The sequence below is a fragment of the Protopterus annectens genome, chromosome 6.part1 (genome assembly GCF_019279795.1).
Source record: "Protopterus annectens isolate FY-2018-M chromosome 6.part1, PAN1.0, whole genome shotgun sequence".
Classification (NCBI taxonomy): Eukaryota; Metazoa; Chordata; order Ceratodontiformes; family Protopteridae; genus Protopterus; species Protopterus annectens.
Genome location: NC_056738.1, coordinates 282054689 through 282080760, shown reverse-complemented (window position 1 = coordinate 282080760; position 26072 = coordinate 282054689). Strand labels below are relative to the sequence as shown.

Here is a 26072-nt window from a genome sequence, read left to right as displayed (position 1 = left end):
GATTTAATATCAGTGAATATCTTGTACCTCTTGGTGGGTCCATTACTGTTTAAATTGTAATGAAATACTCATCGACACATAGTTTATGGTATAACATGGACTTGGTTACTAATATGCAGAGCACACTTAGTTTCAGATATAATGAACAAAGCAAGTGCACTACTAGGTTTGATACTCAGTTCTGCTGGTAATAACAACGAATGTCCATTGACACTGGAAACAAACTGTTCATTTAAAAGGTGAAATGTATAGTTTGTAAACATATTTCACTTATTACTCCTTAACATTTAACCATCGCAGACAAAACTTGACACCACATCAAAACACAGATGTTATGCAAATCTGCGTCACAGTTGTAAAAATATTCTGCAACAGTCTGAATAACTACTGAATACAACACGGGTAACAGGGGTTAATGAAATTATACTATGAAAATATGTAATGCTTCCAAAAAATAATCTGCATAATGCAAGAGTAAGGAATTACCACTACAATCACATGAACTGTGGAGCCAGTGTCTTATAAGTTCATAGGTTCATAGGTAGGTACTAGGCTATCGGCCCAAGGGCCTAAGTAAGCCTAGCCAGCAAGGTTCCATGGCTTACGCCACCAAAGAAAGTTATTTTCCTGTGCCACTGTCGAGCAGAGACACAGAAGTGATCCCCGGGGTGTATTTTCTATTTCCCATTCACTCATTATGATTTTTCTTGAAGAGTTCTAATGAAGAACTTTGCTTGACATAGATGGGTAGCTTGTTCCAGAGTATAGGAAGTCTCTGGGACAGGAATCTATCCCTCCAGCGTGTCCTGTTTATTGTGGTGATAAGGTTTAGGTCCCTAGAGCATGTAGCTCGGAGGGATTGGGATTTCTTTAGGTGTAGCATGTCCAACAGCTCTGGGTTTAACATAGCTTTATATGTTAGGCAGAGATCACCTCAGAGTAGGCATTATGCTACGGAGTAAAGCTGGAGTTTTTTGAGGCGGTCAGTTAAGAGCATTTGTTTGAGGTCAGTAATCCTCTTTGTAAGGTACTTCTGTGGCCTTTCCAGCTGCTGCAGATGTCTTGTGAGGTACATTCCAAAAGGGGCATTGTACTCTATACTGGGACTAATGAGTGATGAGTAGATGGGAACAATGACCTCTTTTTTCCTGGATGAGAACCCTTTTCTGATGAGGTATGCCACATAGAAGGACTTCCTGACTACTGTGACGATGTGACTATCAAAGGAGAGACTACTGTCCACCTGGGTCCCAAGGTCTCTTATTATGCATTCGGTGTTAAGTAGATCACTGCCTATGTTGTAGTTCATGGGTACAGAGTTTTTACCAAAGGGGATGACACTGCATTTTTTGACATTGAGCTTGAGGCCTTGGCTCTGACACCAGGCATCTGTCTCAGTGAGGCCCTTCTGTAGGATGTCCACATCATTTGGGGACTTGACTATGGGTCCTAGTTTGCAGTCATCTGCGAACTTCATTAGCCAGAGGCCTTCTGTGTTAGCCTGTACTTCAGCGAAGTAGATACCAAACAGGAGAGTTCCCAGGATGGAACCCTGTGGTACTCCACTTGTCACTGCTCTGAGGTCAGATTTGGAGTCTGCAACTTTTACAGTGTGGGTTCTGTCAGTGAGCCAGTTGGCAACCCATCTTGTGATGTAGGGATTTATACCTAGTTTAGTGAGTTTAGCTATAATTCCAGAATGGGGGATGGTGTCGAAAGCCTTGGTGAGGTCAAGATAGGCTGTGTGAACCACCTTACCCTCATCCACGACTTTGGTGACTGCCTCAGAGAAGTCGATCAGGTTCAGGAGGCATGATCTGACTTTCACAAACCCGAACTTGGTGGGATCCAGAGTTTGGAGGTTACCAATGTCTTTGTTTATGAGTTCCATGATGATACGTTCCATGGCCTTGCAGACCAGGCTCGTCAGGCTAATAGGTCGATAGTTCCCGGGATCAGTGGACAGGGACTCTGCATTCTTCCTGTATAGATATGGGCCCTTTATGGGGTGAGAGGGGGGGTGAAGTTAGCACTGAACCGATCTGCCAGGATGTTGGCAATATCAGTTTGTTCTGTAATTTTCATGTCTTTGTGCTGTAACTCAGAGCAGATCTGAGTGTTACCATCTAGATTCTTGACATAGCTATAGAATGCTTTGTGGTTGTCCTTGGATTTAGTGGCAATTTTGTTTTCGTAGCTAGCTTTGGAGGATCTTATAAGGGATCTCAGCTTCTTACTGAGGCTGATCAGGGAGCTCCTCCACTCATCTTCCAGAAGATATTGCTGGTGTGCCTTCCCATCAAGACAGTTGGATACCTCAGTAATAAATTATTAATCTGCTCTTATTGTTGGATTACATGTGATGCTTGTGAAAGATCAGTGAAAGGAAACCCATTGTAGAAGATGATGCTATCGGACACAATGCCAGAGTGAGATGGTTGTGAAGCAGTAGGTATATTTTGTTCAAAGTAGCTTGGTGGTAATGCTGTTTTAGCATGATCATGCATCAGCACATATCTGCATCATTTTTAAAAGATGTGATCTGATATAGTAGAACCATATATTGGAAGGAGGTCTGAAATTTCAGTGTGTGGGTTTGCCAAGGTTGGTTGTGCTACAGAGTTCCTGCTATCTTTTTGCCATCTGGCAGCATTATAGAGGGAGCAAAAGTGATTTGCTGTGGCTGTTCATTCTACATCTTGTTCAGCTGACTGTGACACCTGTTGAGACAGGCCTTGAGAGACACTGCTCATAATTTTGTATGGGGTAGTCCTCTCTTGTATGACCATAATATCCTGCAGAAGCTTCCCTCTTTCCTCCATGAGTCACATATTTGTGAATCATGGATGATGATAACAATACTAAGTTGCATACCTGCTCCATACCTAGAATCATCCAGGTATGCATTATATATCATTATGAATGGCACTGAAGCTAGTGACCTGCATAAAGCTTTGGCCTAACATTTCTACCATGCACCAGTCCAGTGCAGTTACCAGGCTATGTTTATGTATCTTGTAAAAAAAAAAAAACTCCTAAAAGATAAAAGACTTTCAGATTTTCATTGACAACAAATGTAGACTTTTGTTAAAATTAAGGAAGGTGCTTTATATAGATATTATCAAGAGAAACCTATAAGCTGGGATACATGTAAGCTTTTAGGATACAAAGAGGAAAAAGATAACGTCTGATTTTTGATGGAAAAGTGTGGTTAGAGAAGTGTTTATGTTTTTATGTTTAAGAATGGAGGTATGGAGCACCACAAATGTTAATTTAGAGGGCAACATGATTTTATGAAGGACCTGGCAATCACAATGCCTACATAGTGTAGGGAATTTTCTTGTTCGCAATTGAGAGGGGAGAGTGCTTTGAATTTAATAGAGTAGTAAGACTTTTTAAGGCGATATATGACACTGAATAAATTATGATTAAACATTTTTTTGAAAATAAAGGGGATAGTTGATTCAATAAACAGCACAAAGGCTGATATCAGAGAGAAACATTTTGTGTTTGTAATAAGGTAGAAAGGACTGGTAAAAGTGATTTTTTACATAAGATAACCATGTGTTGTAGTTTGATGGAATTCTGAAAAAGAGGTAGAAATATCTTTAAAGAAATAAGGTGATATTTTTAAAAGGACAGATTAACTTAAAAAAGTGATGGCACGTTGGGTCGGTGTATGTGTTTTTCTTATTGGTGGTGCAGAACTTCTATACATTAAATAATAAACTTATATTTTTTGTTTATGATTGATAGAACTGTTTTCTGTTTTACCTGCTCCATTTTGTTTTCTGTTTTAAGAAATCTGCTTGGTCTGATGTTTTTGTTCTATGTGAGAGATCAACACTAAAATCATCTAGGCTGCACATTTCACATTTTTTTCATTGGTTAATTGTCTCTTGAGTGATACTTAAATACACAATGAATTTATGGTCTTTTGTCTTTTACTGAAAAGATTTCAAGCCTGTATATGGTAACTGTAAATTGAGCTTAATAAGCTTCTCCCTTTCTACATTACTGTAGATATATTGAATTATGTATTTGCCCTTCCTTGTGCTTATATTGAAAAATGCATTTTGCCTCTCATTGCCTGTGCTACTGATTTAGTTGCTCTGAATTACTTATCTAGCTAGCTGTTGAAAAAATAGTGTATTTTTACATTCTAGCAAGCACTTGTTTTTACATCAAAAGGTCAGTGGATATTCCATCTAGTGCACTGGCAGGTCATCTGGTCAGTTTAGGTTGGGGAAGCACTTGAGATTGCTACATGTAGTTTTATTGTCTGGAGGCCTTATTAATCAACTTATCTTCTTTTTAGTACCCTTATAAATTCTGTACAATTGTATACCTCTAGCTCATCTATGCAAAGCAAAGTACTTTTATTGAATAATCACATTTTTATATATCAGTATCTTTACATTTGCTTGTGGTAGCATTTCATATCTTTTAAGTTTGTTTGTAATAGCATTTCCCTCCACTCGTTTACTGTGCTTCTATATTAGGAGGACTGGGATTATTCATCTAGTGGCAGTAAGTGTTTACTTGGTCTATCTGAGCTGGGAAGCACAGAAAAGGGCTCTAAATATTTTCTGCACTTTTCTTATATACTGTGACTGTAATTCAGCAGTTAAAAAAAAACTGTAATGTCCCCTGTTGTTTTAAGTACTTAATTGTGCTGCATTACACTATTTCTGTTAGTTGTAGGTAATATGTGTGGTCTTGTTACAGTTTGGCTCCAAACCAGCTATTCCCTCCACTCATTTACTGTGCTTTTATATTAGGAGGACTGAGATTATTCATCTAGTGGCAGTAAGTGTTTACTTGGTCTATCTAAGCTGGGAAACACACAAAAGGGCTCTAAGTATTTTCTGCACTTTTCTTATATACTGTGACTGTAATTCAGCAGTTTAAAGTTTACAGTTTGGCTCCAGCTATTCTACAGTGTTTTTCTGTACCCTTGTAGTAGAAGTGCGCAGATCCAACCTGTCTGAGTTAGGGATTGCTGGTGAAAGGCTTATTGTGTGATTTCTTGGTTGGTAGTTCGCTTAAAACTTATATTTCTTTGCTCATATTAAAGCCTTGCATCTGTGTGTGCTGCACTTCACTCAGTGGCAGTTAGCAATGCCCTGTATAGACAAAAAAGCCTAGAAGCCCAGTTTTTCCCTAAACAGCCGCCAGTGAAACCCATCCAAGCTTTTCTGCTGCTGTAGGAGCAACTCAGTTGCACACTGAGCAGCATTGCTTTATTGATCAAACTTTTTTGATTAGTGTTTACTACTTTCAGTTTTTTAATAGAGTAATTGAACTGCGTATATATTTGAATGTATTATGGTATGCCATTAGTTCTGAAGAATTTCCACCTTTGGCAGGGATGAAAGTGCAAGATTTGTATATTTTGCTCAAATGATTTTTTACTCTTCAGTATGTGGATGTGTTAAGCTAAATAAACCGTTTGCTTGGATTATACATTGGTGGTTATTACTTACTAGTAAACTACCAAAAGATCAGAGGTCTCCCAAACAGATACCACTTGCACAAATAACACTGCAAAAAAACACAACCACAACACATAACAAACACCAGTGTCTCAGCAAATAAGCCCATAAGGTGTAACACCACAAAACCTAATTTAGTGTTCATAGATGACTCCCTTCTGAGACACATGGATGCGCCCTTCACCAGGCTGGACAAGGAGTGAGTTACTATTAGCTACCTGTCAGGTACCAGGATCCATCAAGTCACAAAAGCACTCAAGTCACTCAACCACACATACTGGTATGACTCCATCATAGTCCATGTGGGGGTAAATGACATAAGATGTACCTCACTGGACTATATGAAGAGAAACGTGACTGAGATTTCAGATTATGTGTCACAGGCAGGTATAAGCCAATCCTTAAGCACCATTCTGTCTTCTTTAAGGATAATGCCACAATATAAACAAAAAATGATTGACTTTAACAATTGACTTATTTTCTGGTGTCATTCCAGTGAGATCCAGTATCTGTCAGCCTGGGAAGACATGGTTGACAGGCTTTGCCAGAAATGGTCTGCACCTGTCTCCTCTAGGCTTTTGGATACTGGCAAAGGCATTAACCACCTCTATTTTGCATTTTTTACATAGTGTCAAAATAACTAACTTCCCAACATAACAAAATCCTCTCTAGATAAACTCAATGTACTGCTAGGAGTGTAAACAAGAAACTGCACTCCCTGGAAGCACTCCTCATATTGGAAGGTGCTGACATCTATGCAGTCATCGAGACATGGTTCAAAGGAGTGGAAAGCAACCCATCCATGCAGGGCTACAATGCCTTCCATACGTTCAGACCACAAACTGAGTGTGAAAGAACCAAAGGAGGAGCTGGTCAAACTGTATGACTGTCTTGAGCTACTCCATGTCCAATTAAGTATAGGCAAAGCCACTTACCACATCATAACTAGTTATATGTCCCCTACCATGAAACAGGAAAAGCATATCACATACCTGGATTTTTCAAAGACATACTACCTCCTACTAAGTGATGGTATAAGAAGTTTCAACGCCCCCCTTGAATGCAGATAACAAAGACTCCTACGCAGAGATGTATGCCAATGACCTGTATAACCACTTAAGCAGTTGAATAGAATCGGCTGTACCAAAACTGGATTAAAACTGGGTCTTGCCAAAAAAACAAGCCACTCAGGTAGACCCCTAGTATAAACAGGGCATACAACAAGAGAAAGAAACTAATGTCAATGAACAAGAGAGAATTAGTTCAGCAGGAAGAAATACCTTGCTAGCTTAAACAAACAAATTATAAATCGTGTCAAGTCCTCTAGAGCTAATTATGAAGTAAAAATAGCCTCCCTAGCTAAGGGTAATCACAAGGCATTCTTTAACAATATCCAAAATCTAAAGTGGACTACCTAGCTCTGAACTGGTTATATACAGCACCACCTATACTCAATCAGAAGTAATAGCCAACCTGCTAGCTGACAGATTTTGAGCAAACTTCATCCCCCTGTCCCCTTAAGTTATTTCCTAAAGTATATCTGTCACCATTCCTCGGCCTATTATCTCAAGAGAGTGGTGCTCTCCAAGGGACCAGATAACATCCCAGATTGCATTTTAAACAACATAAAACATGACATAGCAGACCCACTTGAATCCCTGTTTAACCACAGCCCACAAACTGGGTATGTTCCAGCAGAATGGAGGACAGCAACAGTATTCCCTCTGCAAAAAAGAGGACCATCAACTGACCCTGGTAATTTTAGGCCCATAAGTTGATTAGAGTCATCTGCAAGGCCTTGGAAAGAATCAATATGGACCTTATTAACAAGGACATAGGTAATCTCCAAATGCTGGACTCAAATCAGTTAGATTTGTTAAAGGTAGCTCATGCCTGTTAAACATGGTTGACTTCTTTGAGAAAGTCACCAAGGTCCTAGACAAGGGAAAGACAGTGCATACCACCTATCTGGACCTGGCCAAGACATTTGACACAATCCTCCACTCAGGTGTTATAGAGAAACTCTCCCATTTGGGAATTAACCCCTACATTATCAGATAGGTAGCCAGCTGGCTCACCAACAGGACACATACTGTCAAAGTGAGTAACTTCATCTCTAGCAAAAGACCAGTCACCACTGGATTACTTGTTCTGTGCTGGTCCCCTTACTGTTCAGAATTTATTTCTCAGAACTCCAGGCAAACTTGGACAGCCTGTGTCTGACCAAGTTCGCTGACAATTGCAAATTGGGAGCAATCAGTGAGTCCCCCAATGATGTTACTGTACTGCAGACAGGGTTAATACAGACAAAAGATTGGTGCTAAAGCCACTGATTAAAGCTAAATGCAAAAAGAAATTCATTATTATTCCTTTTGGGAAAGCAGACATCCCTGCTAATTACATTATAGACAGCACCCCCCCCCCAAGTGTAGACCGAGTGGTACATGATCTGGGTACTCAGATTGATACCAACCTGAACTTTGACCACCACTTATCCACAGTAGTAAGGAAATCCTATGTGGCACATCTTATAAGTAACGGCATCTCATCTAAATTTAAGGATGTTATAATTCCATTGTACTCAGCCCTCATCAGACCAGTAATTGAATATAATTCTTCCTTTTGCATGTTCCTCACCAGACACCCGCAACAAATGAAGAGACCACAGAGGATTTTCACCAAGAAATTACAGGGCACACAAAGCAAATCTTACACAGAAAGACTGAAAGCCCTTTCAATGTATTCTGTCTCTTGCAGGTTTCTAATGGATGACCTGTACCTGGCTTATAGGTCAGTCTCTGACCTGGCCCTCATGGAAATACTACACATTCGTAAATAAAACTGCATAAGGGTTACTCGCTCCAGGGATCTTAACCTAGTGTCTGACATTAACAGGTCATGCTGGAGACATAGATACATCTCCCAGAGACTGTCGCTTCTCTGCACAAGCTTCGAGTTCATATGAAACAGAGCCCCTCCCTGATCTTCTTCAAATGCAACTTAGATCAATGGATGGGTGACCACAACTTCACTGCTGGAGTGGTACCTATGTCCCTAATGGACAGAGGAAGTTGTTATTAACTACCATAGACCTGTACCTCTGCGGACTTCACTCACCTAACCATCAACAATCGGGACAACTTGAGCTAAATATGGCTAGGCTTGTAAGGGCCATTAGCCTAGTAGCCTTCTATGAACCTATATGTAAAACCTACAGGGAAGGGGATGGGAGGTTTTGACATTTTGAATTGTCAGAAGCAAGCATAGTGCACATGTTCTGGAAATGTTTAGTGTGTATGTCTGAGCCAAACATATAAAAAAATTGTACTACTGGAGTTGGGGATGGGAAGAGCAGAAAAAAAGATTCAAATTTTATTTGGAAATATATGGATAAAAAACATCACTGCAAAAGGTTTTAAATCTGAGGCAGTAAGGGGGCACTTTACCTAGGGAACACAATGAGAGCATACAAATTGAAGGAATAAACTAAAAAGATTTTATCTGGAAGGAAGGAAAAACCTGGATGGATTTTACTCTTTGTGCAAAGTGTGAGGATGGCCCAAGATATTATATTTTTGTGACAAAATGTTTGGTGCTCTGTTCTGTTTATTTAGTTTATTTAGTTACATTTTTTTCCATTTTATTACAATTATGATCATATCCATTTTCATTATCTGATGGTTATTTATGCACTTGAGTTTGCTTCATTCTGGTTAGAGTGTAAGTTTGTGATATTATGCCAAAAACTATTTAAATAAAAAGAATATGAGAACTTAAAGAGTATCCATATGTACCTAACTGACTTTTGAGTAACGGCCATGATGTGAACTTACATACTTGAGTTTATTGTTAAATATTTTCCTTTTTTGCAGTAACAAAGACAGTATGTGCAGAGCAGTGTGACGGACGATGCTACGGACCATATGTCAGCGACTGTTGCCATCGAGAATGTGCAGGAGGCTGTACTGGCCCAAAGGATACTGACTGTTTTGTAAGTCTGATAGCATCTACTACTACTTGTCACTGAAAATTGAATAAACAGCTTTAGAGAAAGATGTACTTGTTTATGCTTACAATGTTATGGTGATCAGAATAAACTGGTATAGATTCTCAGTTGTTTGGTTGTACAGTAATACTGAATTATTTCTAGTGTATTTGTTATATCATAAATGTTTAGCATACGCATGTTCAACAGTCTGATTCACTGAAAGTGTTGTCATCAAATGGTAGAGACAATATCCAGCCTTAATGGATAATTTAAATACTGGTTGATGTTCCATGAATGCTCTGTGATGTAATAGTTATGAAGGTTTTTGCATCAGGCAGATCTCACTACTTATATGTAATGTAGCACAATAATGTATGTATTAACATAATGTGCCACTACTTTAAATTGTGTGTCTACGTTCAAAGGATATGGTAAATGCTTGTTGTGTCCACGTATTTACTTTTTTTTTTTTTTAATTTTTGATTTCTCATCTGCTGTTTGCCAGAGGCCATCCTCTATGTATGCGGCCAAAACCTCCCAGTAGTGATTGCCCAACTTTCTTCCCAGATCCCTGCCTCACAGTTCGGAAGGACATAATTAAATCCCAGGGGAATGGGTAGTGAGAACATCAAAGTATCTCTGTATGGTACTATCCTAATATAACTGAAAGGCTTTTTTGAAATGTACTGTCCCCAGTCCTACCTGATACCTAACATGCAGTAATAGTGTAGAAGTAGTCCATGTTACAGGTTCATAGATTCATAAATTCTAAGCTAGCTGCCCTTGTGGTCCATTTTTAAGCCTAGATGATTTCCATTTTTGTCCTTGAAATAACCTTTCCCATTTGACTATAGATTGGCCTTACTCATTCCGTGGTCAATAATTATATATTACTCCTAATAACAATAGCCGGGATCATACCACAGAAAATTTGAGGGAATTCTTTCATGGTATAAAGCAATTAGGAGCTGCCACTGTTCATTAGTAGTACAGGAGGCAGTCCTAGGATAAAGTTTCTGTTTTCTAGTCAAAGATTTAAGTTGTGCTTGGAAACGGACGTGGATGAACTTTGTTTTATGTGAATAGGAAGTCTGTTCCATACCAGCAGTATCCTCTCTGAAATATTCCTGTCCCTCCAAACCATTCTGTTGATGTTGCAGAAGAAATTTAGATTCCTAGATTGAGTACTTCTGATGTCATTTCAATTAATAATGTGCAGTAAATCCATCAGTAATGGGTTTGAGGATGCCTTGTATGCCAAATACAAGTGACCTCTTAGCAGTCTGTAGGATGCCATATATAGTGCTAGGACTTTGAGTTAGTCCATGTAAGACATGTCGTTTAGGTCTTGTATCTTTTTAATAAGGTACCAATGTGGGCACTCCAGTTGATACATATGTCTGGACAGATATGTGCTTAAGGGAGTATTATATTCAATGAATGACCTAATGAGGGCTGAGTAAAGGGAGACAAACACATCCCTAGATCTAGACACAATCCCTTTGTTAATAAGTTGTGTAATATCAAAGGACTTTCTTACAACAATAGACACATGCTGGACAAAAGTTAGGCCACTTTCCACATAAGTTCCCAAATCCCAAACAAATAGGTCAACCCTTAGAGGTGTATTGTCAATGTTGTAGTTCCATGGGGTAGATGACTTCCCAAAGGACACAATAATGCATGTCTTTCGCATTTAGTTTCAGATTTTGGCACCAGTTATTTATTTGAGACAAACCTTCCTGAAGGATAGTTAAGTCATTTGAGGATTCAATGACTGTCCTAGCTTACAGTCATAGATTTGTCAGCCAGAACCCATTGGTGTTAGATTTTACTTCAGACAATTAGATGCCGAACAGAAGGGGTCCCAGCACAGAATCCTGAGGGGATTCTGCTGATGATTGGTCACTTTGTGGAGGTAACTTCCTTGATTTTGATTATCTGCATCCCATCTGTGAGCTAGACGGCAATCCAGTGGGTGACATCTGGGTTTACTCCCAGCTTATTTAGCTTTTCTACTATGCCTGAGTGGGAAACTGTGTCAAAAACTTTGGCCAGGTCAAAGTGATTTTGGAAGTACTAATCTTGACCTGTAGCATAATTCAGATTATTATATGTAATATCCATTAACCAAACCTGTTATATTAGCATTGGTGAATATGAGAAGTGGAGTCAGCCATTAGTGTGATGGGATTTGAAAGAACATTTGATTTTAGACTTTTCTGATCATACCCTCTAATGAAATGAATTCTATAAATTGATTTTCATTTAATGTAGTCTTCAATTAAACCAGTATTTAAGAATATTTGCAGAGAATATACTGTCAGTAAATAACAGACAGCAATAATTTGTTTATATGGATAGTGAATTGTTAAACTGTTCTCCAGAATCATGGTAAGGGTACATACTGTGTACATTTTTTCTCCAAACATGCATTTGGTGACCTATATAAAGACCTATCACTTGACTGATGGACAAGCACCAGGTTCTCATAAAAAAAGTGGGACAGGAAGTGGTTAGATCCTCCCAGATGTTTCATATACAATAATAGTGACCAGTTTTACTTATCATGCCCCAGACTGCACTAGTGCGGTCCAGATGTACCTTATCCTTATTTAGATGTATGCACTAACCTTAAATGCATGCACGGATCTTAAATGCATGCACTAACCTTATTTCTTCAAGTTCAGTGCTGCAGTGGCATACAACACCTTATTGGCTTATGCCCTTATGGCTTGCTTACTATCTAAAACACTCTTTCAAATTAAAACTCTTGAAGGTTAACTTAAAGAAATCCAGGTATTTACTTTTAACCTGTCAGGGAACAAATGCCAGTGTTCAACTACAGATTCTAAGAATCGTTTTTTAGCCCTGTTGTTTCATGAATAAGTTCTCAGAAGTCCTGTTAGTGATTTTCCCTTTACGTTTGTTAAGACCTAGGCGTTCTCGATGAGTACATATTTTTGTAGAGCTGAAGACTTGATGGAATATTAAAAGTAGGTGCATGTTTTAGCTATGGCCAAGCCCAACCATTTTCTAGTTGATAAGGAGAATGCATCTTTTACTGTATGCTGTGGGTAGCGCTTCACTCATCTCATTAACTTTCCGTTGCTGTTTCAATCTCAGTGCTATGAACAATTTAAGAGAGGTACTCCAATTCAGTCAGACGTTCCCCTCACCTTTTTGTAGCATAGCACTCATTTTCCTTAAATCCTTTTTTATTAATTTATTTTGCTTTATTTTTGTCCCTCACTGACAGTTGTCCTGGTTTCAAATCAATATATACATTTCAAAACTAACTTTAGCAAACTGCTACTATGTCTGCCCTACAATAAAATATTGATGCCTGGGTAATTTTTTCTATAATCATTCATCTGCTTAATAAAACATGTAGCCTTCTTCGTATAGATTATCACCCATTTCATTAAAGTTTGATTTCCTTTCTTTAGATTTTCTTAAGTTTATATTAAAGTCTCATGAATCTATTGCTAATGCATAAAGCAGAGTTGAGTCCTGTTTCTTTCAGCTTTCTCTGAAGAGAGGTGCAGATTTTCCCCATGAGTGATGACCAAATGCTTCTTTCTATGAGCCTACCACATTTATTTCCCCACCCTCGGGATTTCAAAGTAAGAGTGACAGTAAGATGGGCAGATGTCATACAAGCAGCCATGGTGGTTGTTTGTGGCCTCGCTGGAACCCTGGAAATAAAATGCGTTTGTACTTGGCCTTAACACTATCCCTGGTGACTGATATAAACACTCTCATCAATGCATTAGTATCCTATGACCCCCCCTCCCCCATATGTTAGTTTGCTGCCACACGTATGCCTCTGTAGGCCATTACCAGTTGTCCTCTGGTGCTGATGCCTTTGCTATGCCATGTGCGCCTCTGTGTGCAAATTAAAGTGTAAATTATAAAGTATGTGTTTCCTCTCTGATTAAACAGGCTTGCATATAATTAGTTGATTGCTTAATCATGTAGGAAGAATTCCAACACGAGGACTAGAGAGTACCGAACCATCAAGAAATGCATATGAAAAACAGATCTCTAAATATCATTAATGTGAAGCAATGCTGCTCAGTCACACACAGTCCAGTGAATTATTTTGCCATCTCACTCATTTCATCCGTTTTATTCTTTGATCTCTTCTGTATACATCATCACATACAAGAGTTCCTCTCATATTAGCACTGAAAGCAGGGATCCTGTTTTGAAATACAAAGAAGCTTGTTGCAATTAACATATCTGGTGTTAAACTTATGGCTGGGGATGAAGAGTTGGGGGCACTTCTTGTTTTCCTTCTCTGGATTTAACTAGTGTTCCTCTGCATTTCTTTTATTGTGATTCATTTTCCCATTAAGTGTAAGAGCTGTTACTGGAACAATTTTTTTCTCATAAATGAACATGGTGGACACTAATGTAATATGCAGGATGAACTCCTAGTTTTATGACAATTCATAACCTGATCTTCTAAAGTTTCAGACACACACACACACACACACACACACACACACACACACACACACATATACACATGCTTACACACACGCACACACACACACACACACACACACACAGAAACACACACATATAAACATGCGCACACACGCACACACATGCGCACACACACACACGCTCACACACAAACACACAAATATACACATGCGCACACACACACACACACACACACACACACATGCAAATGCACAAATACACACACACACATCCATGCAACCACGCACACACACACACACACACACACACACACACACACAAGCGCGCACGCACACACATGTTAACACACACATACACACACATACACACACACGCACACACACGCACACACATACACCCATGCAACCACACACACACACACACACACACACACACACACACACACACACACACATACACCCATGCAACCACACACACACACACACACACACACATGCATACACACACACACACACACACACACACACACACACATACGCACACACATGCACACACACACACACACACACACACACACACACACACACACACACACACACACACACACACACACACACACACCCATGCAACCACACACAGTGCCTGTCTGTCTGTTAGTCTGCCTGTCTCTGGGGTACAGTCATCATGCTAAGCATCTAATCTGTGTACTTTCATTCCATACGTACATTTTTCATGTGCCTTTTTTAGTTGATGTACTTTCCTTTCTAGGCACAAGTGGATATTTAAGCACTGCATCTAATATCAGTAATGTAATAATACATGATAAATTGGCCCTACTAGTCCAGAAGCACAAAGAATTGCAAAATGTATGTGTTTTATTAAGCAAGAAACATCTTTATTGAATTATCAATTATGACATAGACAATAATAAATTTATAAAAATGAAAACAAACCATATTGACATATTTTGAGTTACAAACATTATACATCACATATAATCTACTTTACAGTCATTGTTATTCAAGCATTCAATTTCTCATTCAATTCCTGCCTTCCTTTAAACCTCATTTGTCATCCAAAACATTTTTCTGCGTGTAATTTTCCCAAAATTCACAATTTTTTCTATGTAATTTGCTCCTACCCTTTTCTCAGGATCCCAGTTCCAGTTCTTTTATAGCCATTGCTATATTTACTATTCTAGTAAGGTTGGTTTAGACACTGATTTCCGTTTTCTACTAATTGCTTTTTGGCAGCCACCAGAATTATACTTAGCAAGACCTTTCTACATCTAGGCAATTTTGATTCTGTATTACAGCTCAAAAAATAATTTCTTTAATTACAGCCATTGGTCACCCAGTATTACTGACAGAGTAGTCTGCACAAAATTTTAGTCTGCCAACTAATTATGCTGTCAGAAAATATGTTCCCAATAATCTCTTTCTTCCCCAACACACCTCAAAATTTGTAATCTACCTGAGTAAAAATACCTATGCAAACACCCAAGCAGAAATCCTAAATCTTGTAGATTTTTATTTGGAAGCTATACATTATCCCCTCATTGTTTGTATGTGAATTGCTTATCCAGTCTCTCTTCCTAATCTTGTCTAAGCTCCTCTGATTGATTCCTATAGGTATCATGAAATATTGTATATGCCCCACTAATTATCCCTTTTTTAAAAACAGTTCTGTTCTAGATTCTACCAAAACCTCTTCCAGTGCTGGTCTTTCACTTAGGACCCCCTTATGTTGGTTGGATAAAAGTTATTACCATCATCTCTAAGTTTCAGTGACTTTGTATTTTCTGTTAGTAGACCAATAATCGTTTCTTTATTCTTTCTTTCTCTCTTTTTTTCTTTGTTCTAAGAAAGGACAGAGCATGTCTTCAAATTCTGCTCCTAACATGATATCTATTCTATATGGAAGGAAAACAAAAGAAAAAAATACTAATTTAATTCAGTTAGTGTAACAAACATTTGTCAATAGCAATCAAAATGGATTTTTATAACATGCATCTTCCTAGTAAGTAAATTGATGCTTACACTGCTTGAGTATATTCAAGTGGACTTTAAGTAACTAACTAAAAGGTATTTTAGCTTCAAATCAAATTCAGGGCTCTTATGTTATAGCCTCCTGAATAGTATCTGAGATGGTACATATATAAATACAGTACATTTTCAGGTCAAAAGTAACATTGAAGTTTTAGCTTATTTTCTTAAAAATATTAAAAGTATTGTAATAGTTGTCTTATATGCAAAATATAATTTATAGTCAATCAGATGAGTAGACATTAACAGCGTATAAGAAACGCTGATAAAGTGTTTGTATACTATATACCTATTTCTCCGAGTGATGATGTAAGCATTTGTAAAGGTAAAGGTTTGCGGCCAACCATCACACTAGAATTCATCACTACCTGCCACTTAAACAGCTGAATTGGCTAGAACTCCCTCATTACATAACTGCATCTCATCTGGTGATGACCAATGAACTACTATATAATCCATGCAAATGCCCTATCCTGAAATCACTCATTCAACCTCACCAAGTAGAGGAATCCAATCAGGAGATAGACTACTCCTAGCCATAATAAAGCCATGACTGTGCCAGAGATTCATTATTTATAAACATGTCTCTAAAGCCTGGAATTCCATATACACTGAAACAAATCACTAATCCTGTATCCTTTAAACCTCACTTAAAAACTCAGCAGTCCAAAACCCGGCTGTGCTCCTGTCTACTGCTTTTCCAGTTAACACTCGCCCGCCCTTATGCCGCACTCACTCACACCACACTTGTCTCTTTCCTCTTCTCCTCCTGCTCCAACTAACTTTTATCTCCAGTTAATCCTTAAACTCACTGTCTCAGCCATCATCATTTTACCTTCCATCCTACATAACATGTAACTCATATAAACCTCAAGCTTTGCATCTCTCTCAGTCTCGCCTCTAAATTATTTTCTTTTCCTCTTATGTCCATAACTGCTATATCCTGTGCTCTTAGTGTCATTCTTGGCTGCCTTCTCTTCTCACCCTTCCGCTCCTCTCAGTGTTTCTATATAGCTCACATCATCTGTTAATCTCCTCTGACAATCATGTTATACGTCTCTAACCTTAGAGTAAGCACTGTATAATTGCCTATATGAAACCTGCTCTATCCTGCAGTCTTCTCATTTTGTAATATAGTTAATGAACAACAGTTTCCCCTTGCTCTATGTACTGTCATGCATACTTCTACAGCTGCAGTACCATTTGAATTCTATTCAAGTATGCATTGAATGTTTTACTGTATTTTTCTGTATGACACTGTAATTAAATCTACAATGTATGTTACACTGTATGTCTAGATTTTTGCACTGTAATGAATGTGAAATGTGAAGGTTTTCTCCCCAGGCCTCCACTGAAAGGGTCCCTTGACCCAGTCAAATTTTTCCCGCTAAACAAAGGCAAATACATAAATATAACTGTAACTATTTATTTACTAATGCTTCATTTATGGAAGTGATCCTAAGAAAGAAACTTACATAACTGTGATTACTATGAAAATAAATTGTACTTACTAGGCGATTTCTGTTGTCTCATTAGTTTCTGTAATCTGTGCACAAGAATGAGTTTTTCACTGTATGCTTGCTGGCCTTAAGTGCAAGCCTTGAAACTGTAAGATTTTAAGCGTGATTACAGAACGATACATAGTACACCCCATACTACTGTACTTCTGACTATTGCAGTGCACATACATGGTGGTGCAGGTAGACATACGTCCTTGGGAAAATGTTTTTTTTAAGACATATTTGATTTATTTCTGTAAAACATGCTATGGTTGAAGAGCTGGCCTCCTCAGTGAGTTGACTTTGAATACAACTCCAGTGACAGTTCTCCATGTAAGATTTTGCTTATCCTTGCTCAGAATAATTTCATCTATTAGGATTCAAAGTGTTGTCATGATGCTTCTTCATCAACATAGATTTCTTCACAGGATGTTTGTATTTTTTAAGAGGTAGAGGTTGTGTTGTAAATATTTTTTTCTAGGACCTTGCCAAGGATTGGGAATATGATATGAACCTAAAATATGAGGTTGATCTTGATTTTATGTTTTTAGAAAAGAGTGTGATGATTGTATGTTTTCAAATTTTTGAGAAAACAGTCTAGGTGACTTGTGAGGTTAAAGATTTTGAGGAGAAGATGTGTTCTGTAGAATTCAAGCATTTTAATATATTATAGTTAGTGACCTTTTGAGCCATGAGGACTTTTGATTGGTTTGTTTGTTTTTTAGTTCGGGTCTGGCATCTCATGCAGTTCAAGGTTTTTTTATTTTTTATTTTTTTTTAATTAAGAACAGGGAAGTATAAATACATTAGAAAATATACTAAGGCCTGTATTACAAGATTATAATAGGTGAAGGAGGCAGTTTAGGCAATTCTGTGAGGAAGATGCAAGTAGACGTGCTAATTTTTGATTAGTACAGTGTCTGAGTGTCTGTGTATGGGGATCATTAACTCCGAACATTAACTTTTTCCAACAAGGTTCTTTCTCATTTATGTAGCAAAGACTGTTTGTCATGGTAGTAGCTTCAAGTGTATTTCTCTTGCTAGACTTGGAGAAAGCATATGACAAGGTCCCAGGAAAGCTGATTTGGGGCAGTCCTCTAATGGTTCAAAATCCAGGAAATATTGATAGAATTAGGGCAGGCTGTGTACATGGACCCAATAATGCAATCAAAAACACTGCTGAGACTCACAGAGGAGTTATTTATGTGAGTTGGTGCTCAGCAGCATTCATCTGTGAGCCAGCATGTTCATGATGGTGATGGACTGCATTAGCCAACAGGTCAGAGTGGACAGATCAATACATTTTTGTATGAAGACTGTGCATATTAAAAGCAGACTCTGAAGAGTAATTTAGCAAATGATGGAGGCATAGAATACAACATTGAAGGGACACAAGATGAAACTGACGACAAGCCCATGGCTATTGCAACAAAAATCAGAAGCTGAAAATTTAGATAGAAGGAAGAATAGTAGAAAATGTTTGCTTCAAGTTTCTGGGAAGGGTGGTTGATGAGAAGAGGAAGTCTGAATGAGTTGATCAAAGGTAGGATAAGACAGGCTACAGCCAACCAGGGCAAGATATTCGGGTAAGTTTTAACAGGCAAATGCCAAAGAAACTGAAAAGTAAGGTGTACCAAACAGTAGTGTAACCAGTAACTCTGGATGGCACAGACACCTGGACAGTGTAGGCAGGGCAGTTGAAGAAGCAAGAAGTGATGGACATTAAGTGTCTGCAGTCTAGTGTGTCCCCCTGCAAGTACAGCAGTGCACGGCTTAAAGAGACGATGATCCAAAAGTAAAAAAAGCCAGCACAAAGGTGTATCAGGTGCAACTTTTAATAAAAAGTTAACACATACAGACCAGTTTTGGCATACATAAAAGAGCCTTCCTCAGTGCAGGAAAGCAGACATAGATCTGCTGAGGAAGATTTGGGAAAGACAGAAAAAGGGCAAGAAATGTTTATGTCCAGCAAATAGATGGAGGGGTTGTGTGAGAGAAAATCCATAATAGTTAGGCATGATTACTTAAGAAGGTAGGAGAGTAGCACCAAACTGAGAGAGGCATCACGGGTTTTTTGTGAAATCCCTGCCCCTTATAGGAAAAACTGGGACAAAAGGGGGTTTGAAGATAATGGTGATGTGACAGCAAGATTTTCCCATAAGATAAGTCTATCTCATAGGAGTTATATAGGATTGTATTTCTACCAGACTCATGATTAGTCTCTGTTTTAAAAGCCCTAGTGTAGACATGATGAGCAACGACCAAACTAATAAACAAATATAGATGAAAACCACCAGCTAGACGATAAATATCATTTAATAACAAACAAAACTTGTACAGCTAAAAACATACTTCGAACAAACTTAAAAACGCCAAATAGAAACACCTAAGAACAAGAATATAATTCAATGTGAGCGCTTTCATTTAAATATTTTAAACTTCTTCAGACAAAAGGCATCTATTACATCACTTCCTTTTATAACCTTCACAGAAAATTGCGCCAAAATCAAATTCAAATTGGAGCATGCTCAGTAGCCAAAAAATGATTTAAATTATTAGTTTTTAAAATTTTTTTATATAATATAATGTATTATTATTGCCTTTATAGTGTTTAATTACTGTTGTTTATGCATTCCTTGAATTGTATTTAGAAATTCGATTTCCCATTTTTTGGCTACTGAGCATACTCTCCAATTTGAATTTGATTTTGGCGCAATTTTCTGTGAAGGTTATAAAAGGAAGTGATGTAATAGATGCCTTTTGTCTGAAGAAGTTTAAAATATTTAAACTAAAGCGCTCACATTGAATTATATTCTTGTTCTTAGGTGTTTCTATTTGGCGTTTTTAAGTTTGTTCGAAGTACGTTTTTAGCTGTACAAGTTTTGTTCGTTATTAAATGATATTTATCGTCTAGCTGGTGGCTTTTCGTCTATATTTGTTTAAAAGCCCTAGTGCTAATTAAGTCATCTTCTTATTCTTAGTTGCTTTTGTGAATGAATAACACCTTCGGTCTGTACTAACACAACACAAGGTTTATGTTAATTCCATCCATACACAACAAAAAAGCCTCAGTCAAGATAAAATGATTAATCAGTACAGATATTAATAAAAAAAACCTTCTACAACATTTAAAAAATTGAAACAGATGTGACAAAAATTGTGTGTGCTTGATCAAAATGATATTACTGAAATGAAGCTCAAAGATACAGCTAACATACTAGCATACAGATTTATAGCACCTTTTTGGCTTCATGTTTTTATCAACACATACCGTTCCTCATCGCTGTATGGTCCCATCTGGAATTACATCGGGAATGGTCACCTCTGCCTTCAGTAGGTCAACACCAGTTTCATGATGCTAAATGTGATTAAGAAGAAGTCTAATTTGTGCAATCGTAAGTAGCACACTATTGTCCCTTACACAAATATTCTTAATAAGTCACTACAAATGAGTGCATCTCTGAACAACAAAGGAGGTACTTCACCAGTAATTATAGATGGATCAGCCTCACAAACATTTTGATTTTCTTGTGTCTATAAAATATATCATTTTAATCAAGATATGAGCTTTGTATATGAAGTTGTAAGCCAGTGTTCATGTTTTGGCCATTTCTTCATAGGTACATATTAGGTTAATGACCACTGAGGCCTTTATAAGCCTAGCCATGCAACCCAAATGTATTCTACAAGTTATTTTGCCTTAGGGAGTATTTCAAGGGGTATATGATAGAGTATGATTTAACATCTGCCTTTATCTATCAGAGATATAGCTGTCAGACCAGAGGTGAATTTCCAGTTTTCCATCCACTGGTCCAGGTTGCGCTTGAATAGGATTAGGGAATGGCTTTGCTTCAGATGTGTGGGAAGCTTATTCCAGAGAATGGGCATTCCCTGAGAGATATTCCTGTGCCATCAGCATGTCCTATTTAAGTTCTAAGTAAAGTTTATATCCTTAGATGTAGTAGTTCTGGTGCTGCTCATTTTGTGAATATGCAAAAGGTCTATCAGAGTGGGATTGAAGGATGTCTTGTATGCTAGGCATAAGTCACATCTTAGCAATTTGTAAGAAACAGAGTTAGGGGTTAGCATTCTGGTTAATATGCTTACTTGGCAGAAACAAGGTACAGGGTTTGATTCTCACCTTTGAAGGGAAATTAGCTAGGCTCAAAATTGCCTTCAAGGGCAGTTAGCGTTGTACTTACTTATGAGATGGGGTATTACAGCCACCTGTATAGGACATTCTGTTTATGCCCGGTATTCTTTTTGTGAGGAACCTCTTTGGACATTCTAGCTGTTGTATGTGCCTGGTCAGGTACCTAACGAAGGGGCCATATTATACTCAATGATGTGTCTGAAGAGGGCTGAGTACAGTGGCACAATTTTTTTCTGAACCTACAATGACTTCTCTGGATCTAGGGAATTTTCTTCTACATTGAGAGAGATAGTATTCCACATTTTGGAGATAGAAGTCATGTAGAAACCAAAGGGAAATAGCAGAATGTGTATATAAGAAATAGAAACTATTACTGAGAACCTAAATTCTTGTAAGTTCCATACTTTAGAAGTATTGATTTGGTAATAAATAAGCCTAGCTTTTTACTTTCATGTCAGATTCTTTTCCTTGAAATTGACTTTTCTGCCCAACAATCGATCTTGCACAACTTCTAATATAGTGGATGTGGGGCATCCATGGCAGGAAGTTTCATTCCTAGTAAGTGCACTGGCCATATGGTTGGATGTTCAGATATCTGGATCATGGATAGGTCTTGTTTTTGGCTTAAATCTAGATATTGGAATGTCCAGGCTTAAGTACAGAGATGAAGCTAGTGTGTATCTATATGCCTACATATGCAGTATGCTATAGTGATGTTTCCTTCAGTAACTATGTTGCTTCTTTCTGTTGTTTCTCTCAACGTCTAAAGAAACTCCAAAGAGAGAGAGTAAAGACTGGTATAGCTAACCCAGAGTTTTTGATCCTAGTAAGCTGATCTGCAATTTCCATTCAGTTGGAAGATAGACAGTCCAGACTCTGAAGTTTGGCCGTCAGGTCTTTTCCTCAGAAGTTGTTTCTGTAGACATCTTGAATAACTAGTCTATGTTACATTATCAGACCTTCTTAAATATATTATCGATCTTGTTGCAAATGATGACATTTTTTTGTGTAGGTAGTGAAAACTTTTAAGAAGAAAGTATTTATGTACCTTAAGCCATTTCGTTTGGTGAGTCCCAAAGACTTAAGTGCAGCATACTGAAATGAAACCTTTTTAACTAGGAATGTCCCAGAGATGACACGCTTGTTTCATCTGTAAAGGTTGAATGAATGAATGAATAAAATAAAAGTTGTTTATTCTCTGAAGAACAAGAAATGGCCTTGGAGGGATTATAGTTCCATTTCAGTGCACTGCATGACCAGGGAAGAGAACACTTTTGCTTAGCATTTCTTTACCAAGAGACCTAGTTTGAAAATTGATTTTCAAACCAAGATCCCTGAGGTATTCCAATTTGGAGTAGGAGCATCTCAGCTGACAGCCCATAATATTTCATGTAGAAATGTAGCCTGTGAACTTCTCGCTCTAATAAGCTGTCATCACATTTAGGAAAGTGCTTAGGGACCAAACGAGAGCAAATAACATTGGTTTAAATTTCTATAATGCTTCTTTTGAACAAAACTGGAAAAGTCCTCCTGAGAGATGTTGATAGTAGTATAAACTAAGGCAAGTTGGAAAACATCCCAATACAGTACTATGAAAATGATCTGTAAAACTTGAGTGAAAAAAAACATTTTAACTGTATTTTTTTATTGAAAGGGTTACAGACCACAGTGCTACACAACACACACACACAGATATGCACACGCACACGCATACACATCTAAGTTTGTCGGTACTGTTTATTAGCAGAGATGTTGTGACAGTTCTGCCTTATAAATGCAAATAAATTATAAAACAATACTGTTTTAATTGAAGTGTTACTAGTTTTAATCACATAAATGCCTTAGGTGATTGCCTGCATCATATTATTCCTGGTTAACAGAAGTGTATAGTACACCAGATGCATCGCATTTTGGATCCAACAGTGTGCAACCATTTCCACTGTTGTGTTGTTTTAAGAGGAATTCAGTAAAACTATGACTTTTGGCAAATAACTAAAAGTAACTGAATCTCAAATGAAGCAGTCATGACTGTATTTCTTTAGTGCATAATGAAGGTGACGGGGGTTTGTCTCTTAAGACTGAACACAAGCAAAATATGCAGCTGCATAATATGCAAAATAGCTAAGTCTACTGCCGCAGTGATCGATGTTCGAATGGTCACTACAGCAGTAGTTGTTCCCTCCCTCCAGCCCCCTTATTTTCTGGTGTAGTTTTTATGCCAGGGTGTGGACATTTATTTTTTGTTGTTCTCATCATTGTCTTTTCACGGCTGAGCCTCCCTCTCTCTGCTGGCAGAAAAGCTCTGAAGCACTTGTCTTTTAGTCAGCTCAGCTCAAACTGCTTGACAGTTTGAGTATGTGGAATGTGCCCTGATACTTTGGAAGCTGGACAGCTGTTATATCCTTGGCAGGATACAACCCATATGGCTAAAACTACTGCAGCAGTGATTCGTATGATGAACATCAGTTTAGCTATAGCCACTTTCAAAGAAACAAGTTTAATGCTACCTTATCTCTTTCTACAATTTCTCTTACTCAGTAAAAATAAAACAAAATATAGAGATGACATATGAAACACAAATAAATTAAAATAGGAAATCAGTAAAACAAAATGGAAAGGAAACCGTTATGTGCAAAGTAGTATACTGCAATGAATGATAGCTAGGAATTTCTAGGAGACATTTTCTATATCCTTGAAGTTGCCCTGTTTTCTAGAATGTATGCTTTAAAAGAATGACCATATGCTTTTCCATGCCAGCATGACATAATGGTTTCCAGTTGCAAGGTATGATCCACCAAAAGAGAAAAAAACAAAAACAAGGAGAGATTAGACCACATTGTGGTTGGGAATGCTGATAGTAGTAGTAAAGATGAACACCACCGTTGCATTAATCCAGTTCTCCAGTTATTAAATTCTATAACAGCGTCAGTGTATGTAAGATTGAAATGTCCCTGCTGAAGTCCAGTTAGAAAACCATTAGAAATGCATTAAAGAAAATAACAAGAAGAGGCATACAGACATAGAAATATAGAAATAACACAACAGAAGTTGTCTTATTTCTAAATTTGTTATTGTTTCTGTAATCCAGCTTTCTAATGAATGTACAAAAAGTGTGGGCTCTATATCTCCCAGTAGCATATCATTATATTATGTGGAGGTAAAGAGCTGGTGCATACAGATCCCTTTTACTTCCCCCTTACCTGCCAGCTGTAGCATACAGATTCCTTTTTACCCTTTTACTTCCCCCTTACCTGCCAGCTGTAGCATACAGATTCCTTTTACTTCCACATTACTTGCAACTATAACATACAGGCAAATTCTATATGTTTTTACCAACAACAATGGCATCATATACAGCTGAATGGATTGGTATAAGCAGTTTGCTTATTCACTACTGTAAAACAGTATTGGATCTTCAAAATGTAGTATATATTTCTAATTAGTGATCTGACTCCTGCTAAGCAGTATAATAGATGTCAGTCAGCCTGTAATACTTTTGTAAACAAACCTGTATATTGCAGTTTGTGGTTGAGAATCTTGAGATATATAGCAGAATATTTTAGTATTAGGTCTTGAAATAAACACAGTGCTTTTATGAATTAATGCCATCTTCCAGAGGAATGGAAGGGAAGGGAGGGTAGAAAGGCATTTAAATGTTAAGATATTTAAAGTGGCATACCGTAGAGGCTTATCTTCTCCTTCTGTCATTAAGCAGATGCATGTGAATGTAATATAAATATATATATGTTTTTACTGTTGCTGAATTTACAGCAGAATGCAGACAAAAGCTGAAGGTATTTTATGATACAAGCTTTTCAGTATCAATCAATGTAATTCTGCCAGGAACTAGCTAGCAGAACCTGGTAGCCTTGACTTCAGGTAAATAAATGCTAAAAAGGAGCAGTCCCAGGACTTGAGAAGGTTCAAAACAAAAAGATAAATTGGCTTTTTCTTGCATCAGTTGATCACCATAATGTGCAGGACGTAACTCATCAAAGGTTTATATTAAAGCCTTTACTTTAAAGAAGCACATCACTCATTATCTATAAATTCTACATTAAAATCATTTTTAATTTTGACATTAAATTATTTTGGAATGAATCTGAACATAAATAGTCTGATTTTCATAAAGAAAATATGGTTTGAAAAAGAAATGTAGTTCACTTCCATGCAAAATATGTATGCCTTTCCTGTGCTCTTAATGATGGCTCTGTTTTAAAATAATGCATCAGCCATAGCATTTAAAACTGTTTACTGATTTACTGATGAAGCCCCTCACAGTTAGTGCAGTGTTATTGCAAATCTTTTAAAACAAAGGTAAAAGGGAGACTTTCTATCACTTCCTTATGGACTTTAAAAAGGATCCTTTCCTCACTGCCAGGACTATGAATCTTCTTGGAACTGAAATATACGTTGGCTTTCACATGTATCATCACC

At 37.7% G+C, this 26072-nt stretch overlaps 1 protein-coding gene across 2 annotated transcripts in view; it reads left to right on the top strand.

The window, feature by feature from the left end:
• Positions 1-26072, top strand: part of ERBB4 (erb-b2 receptor tyrosine kinase 4) — a 4056904-nt gene that overhangs the window by 2584576 nt on the left and 1446256 nt on the right. For both annotated transcript variants that reach the window (XM_044075709.1, XM_044075708.1), the window contains exon 6: positions 9368-9486. In XM_044075709.1, coding sequence (XP_043931644.1) covers positions 9368-9486 — 119 coding nt within the window. The remainder of the gene's footprint in view (positions 1-9367; positions 9487-26072) is intronic.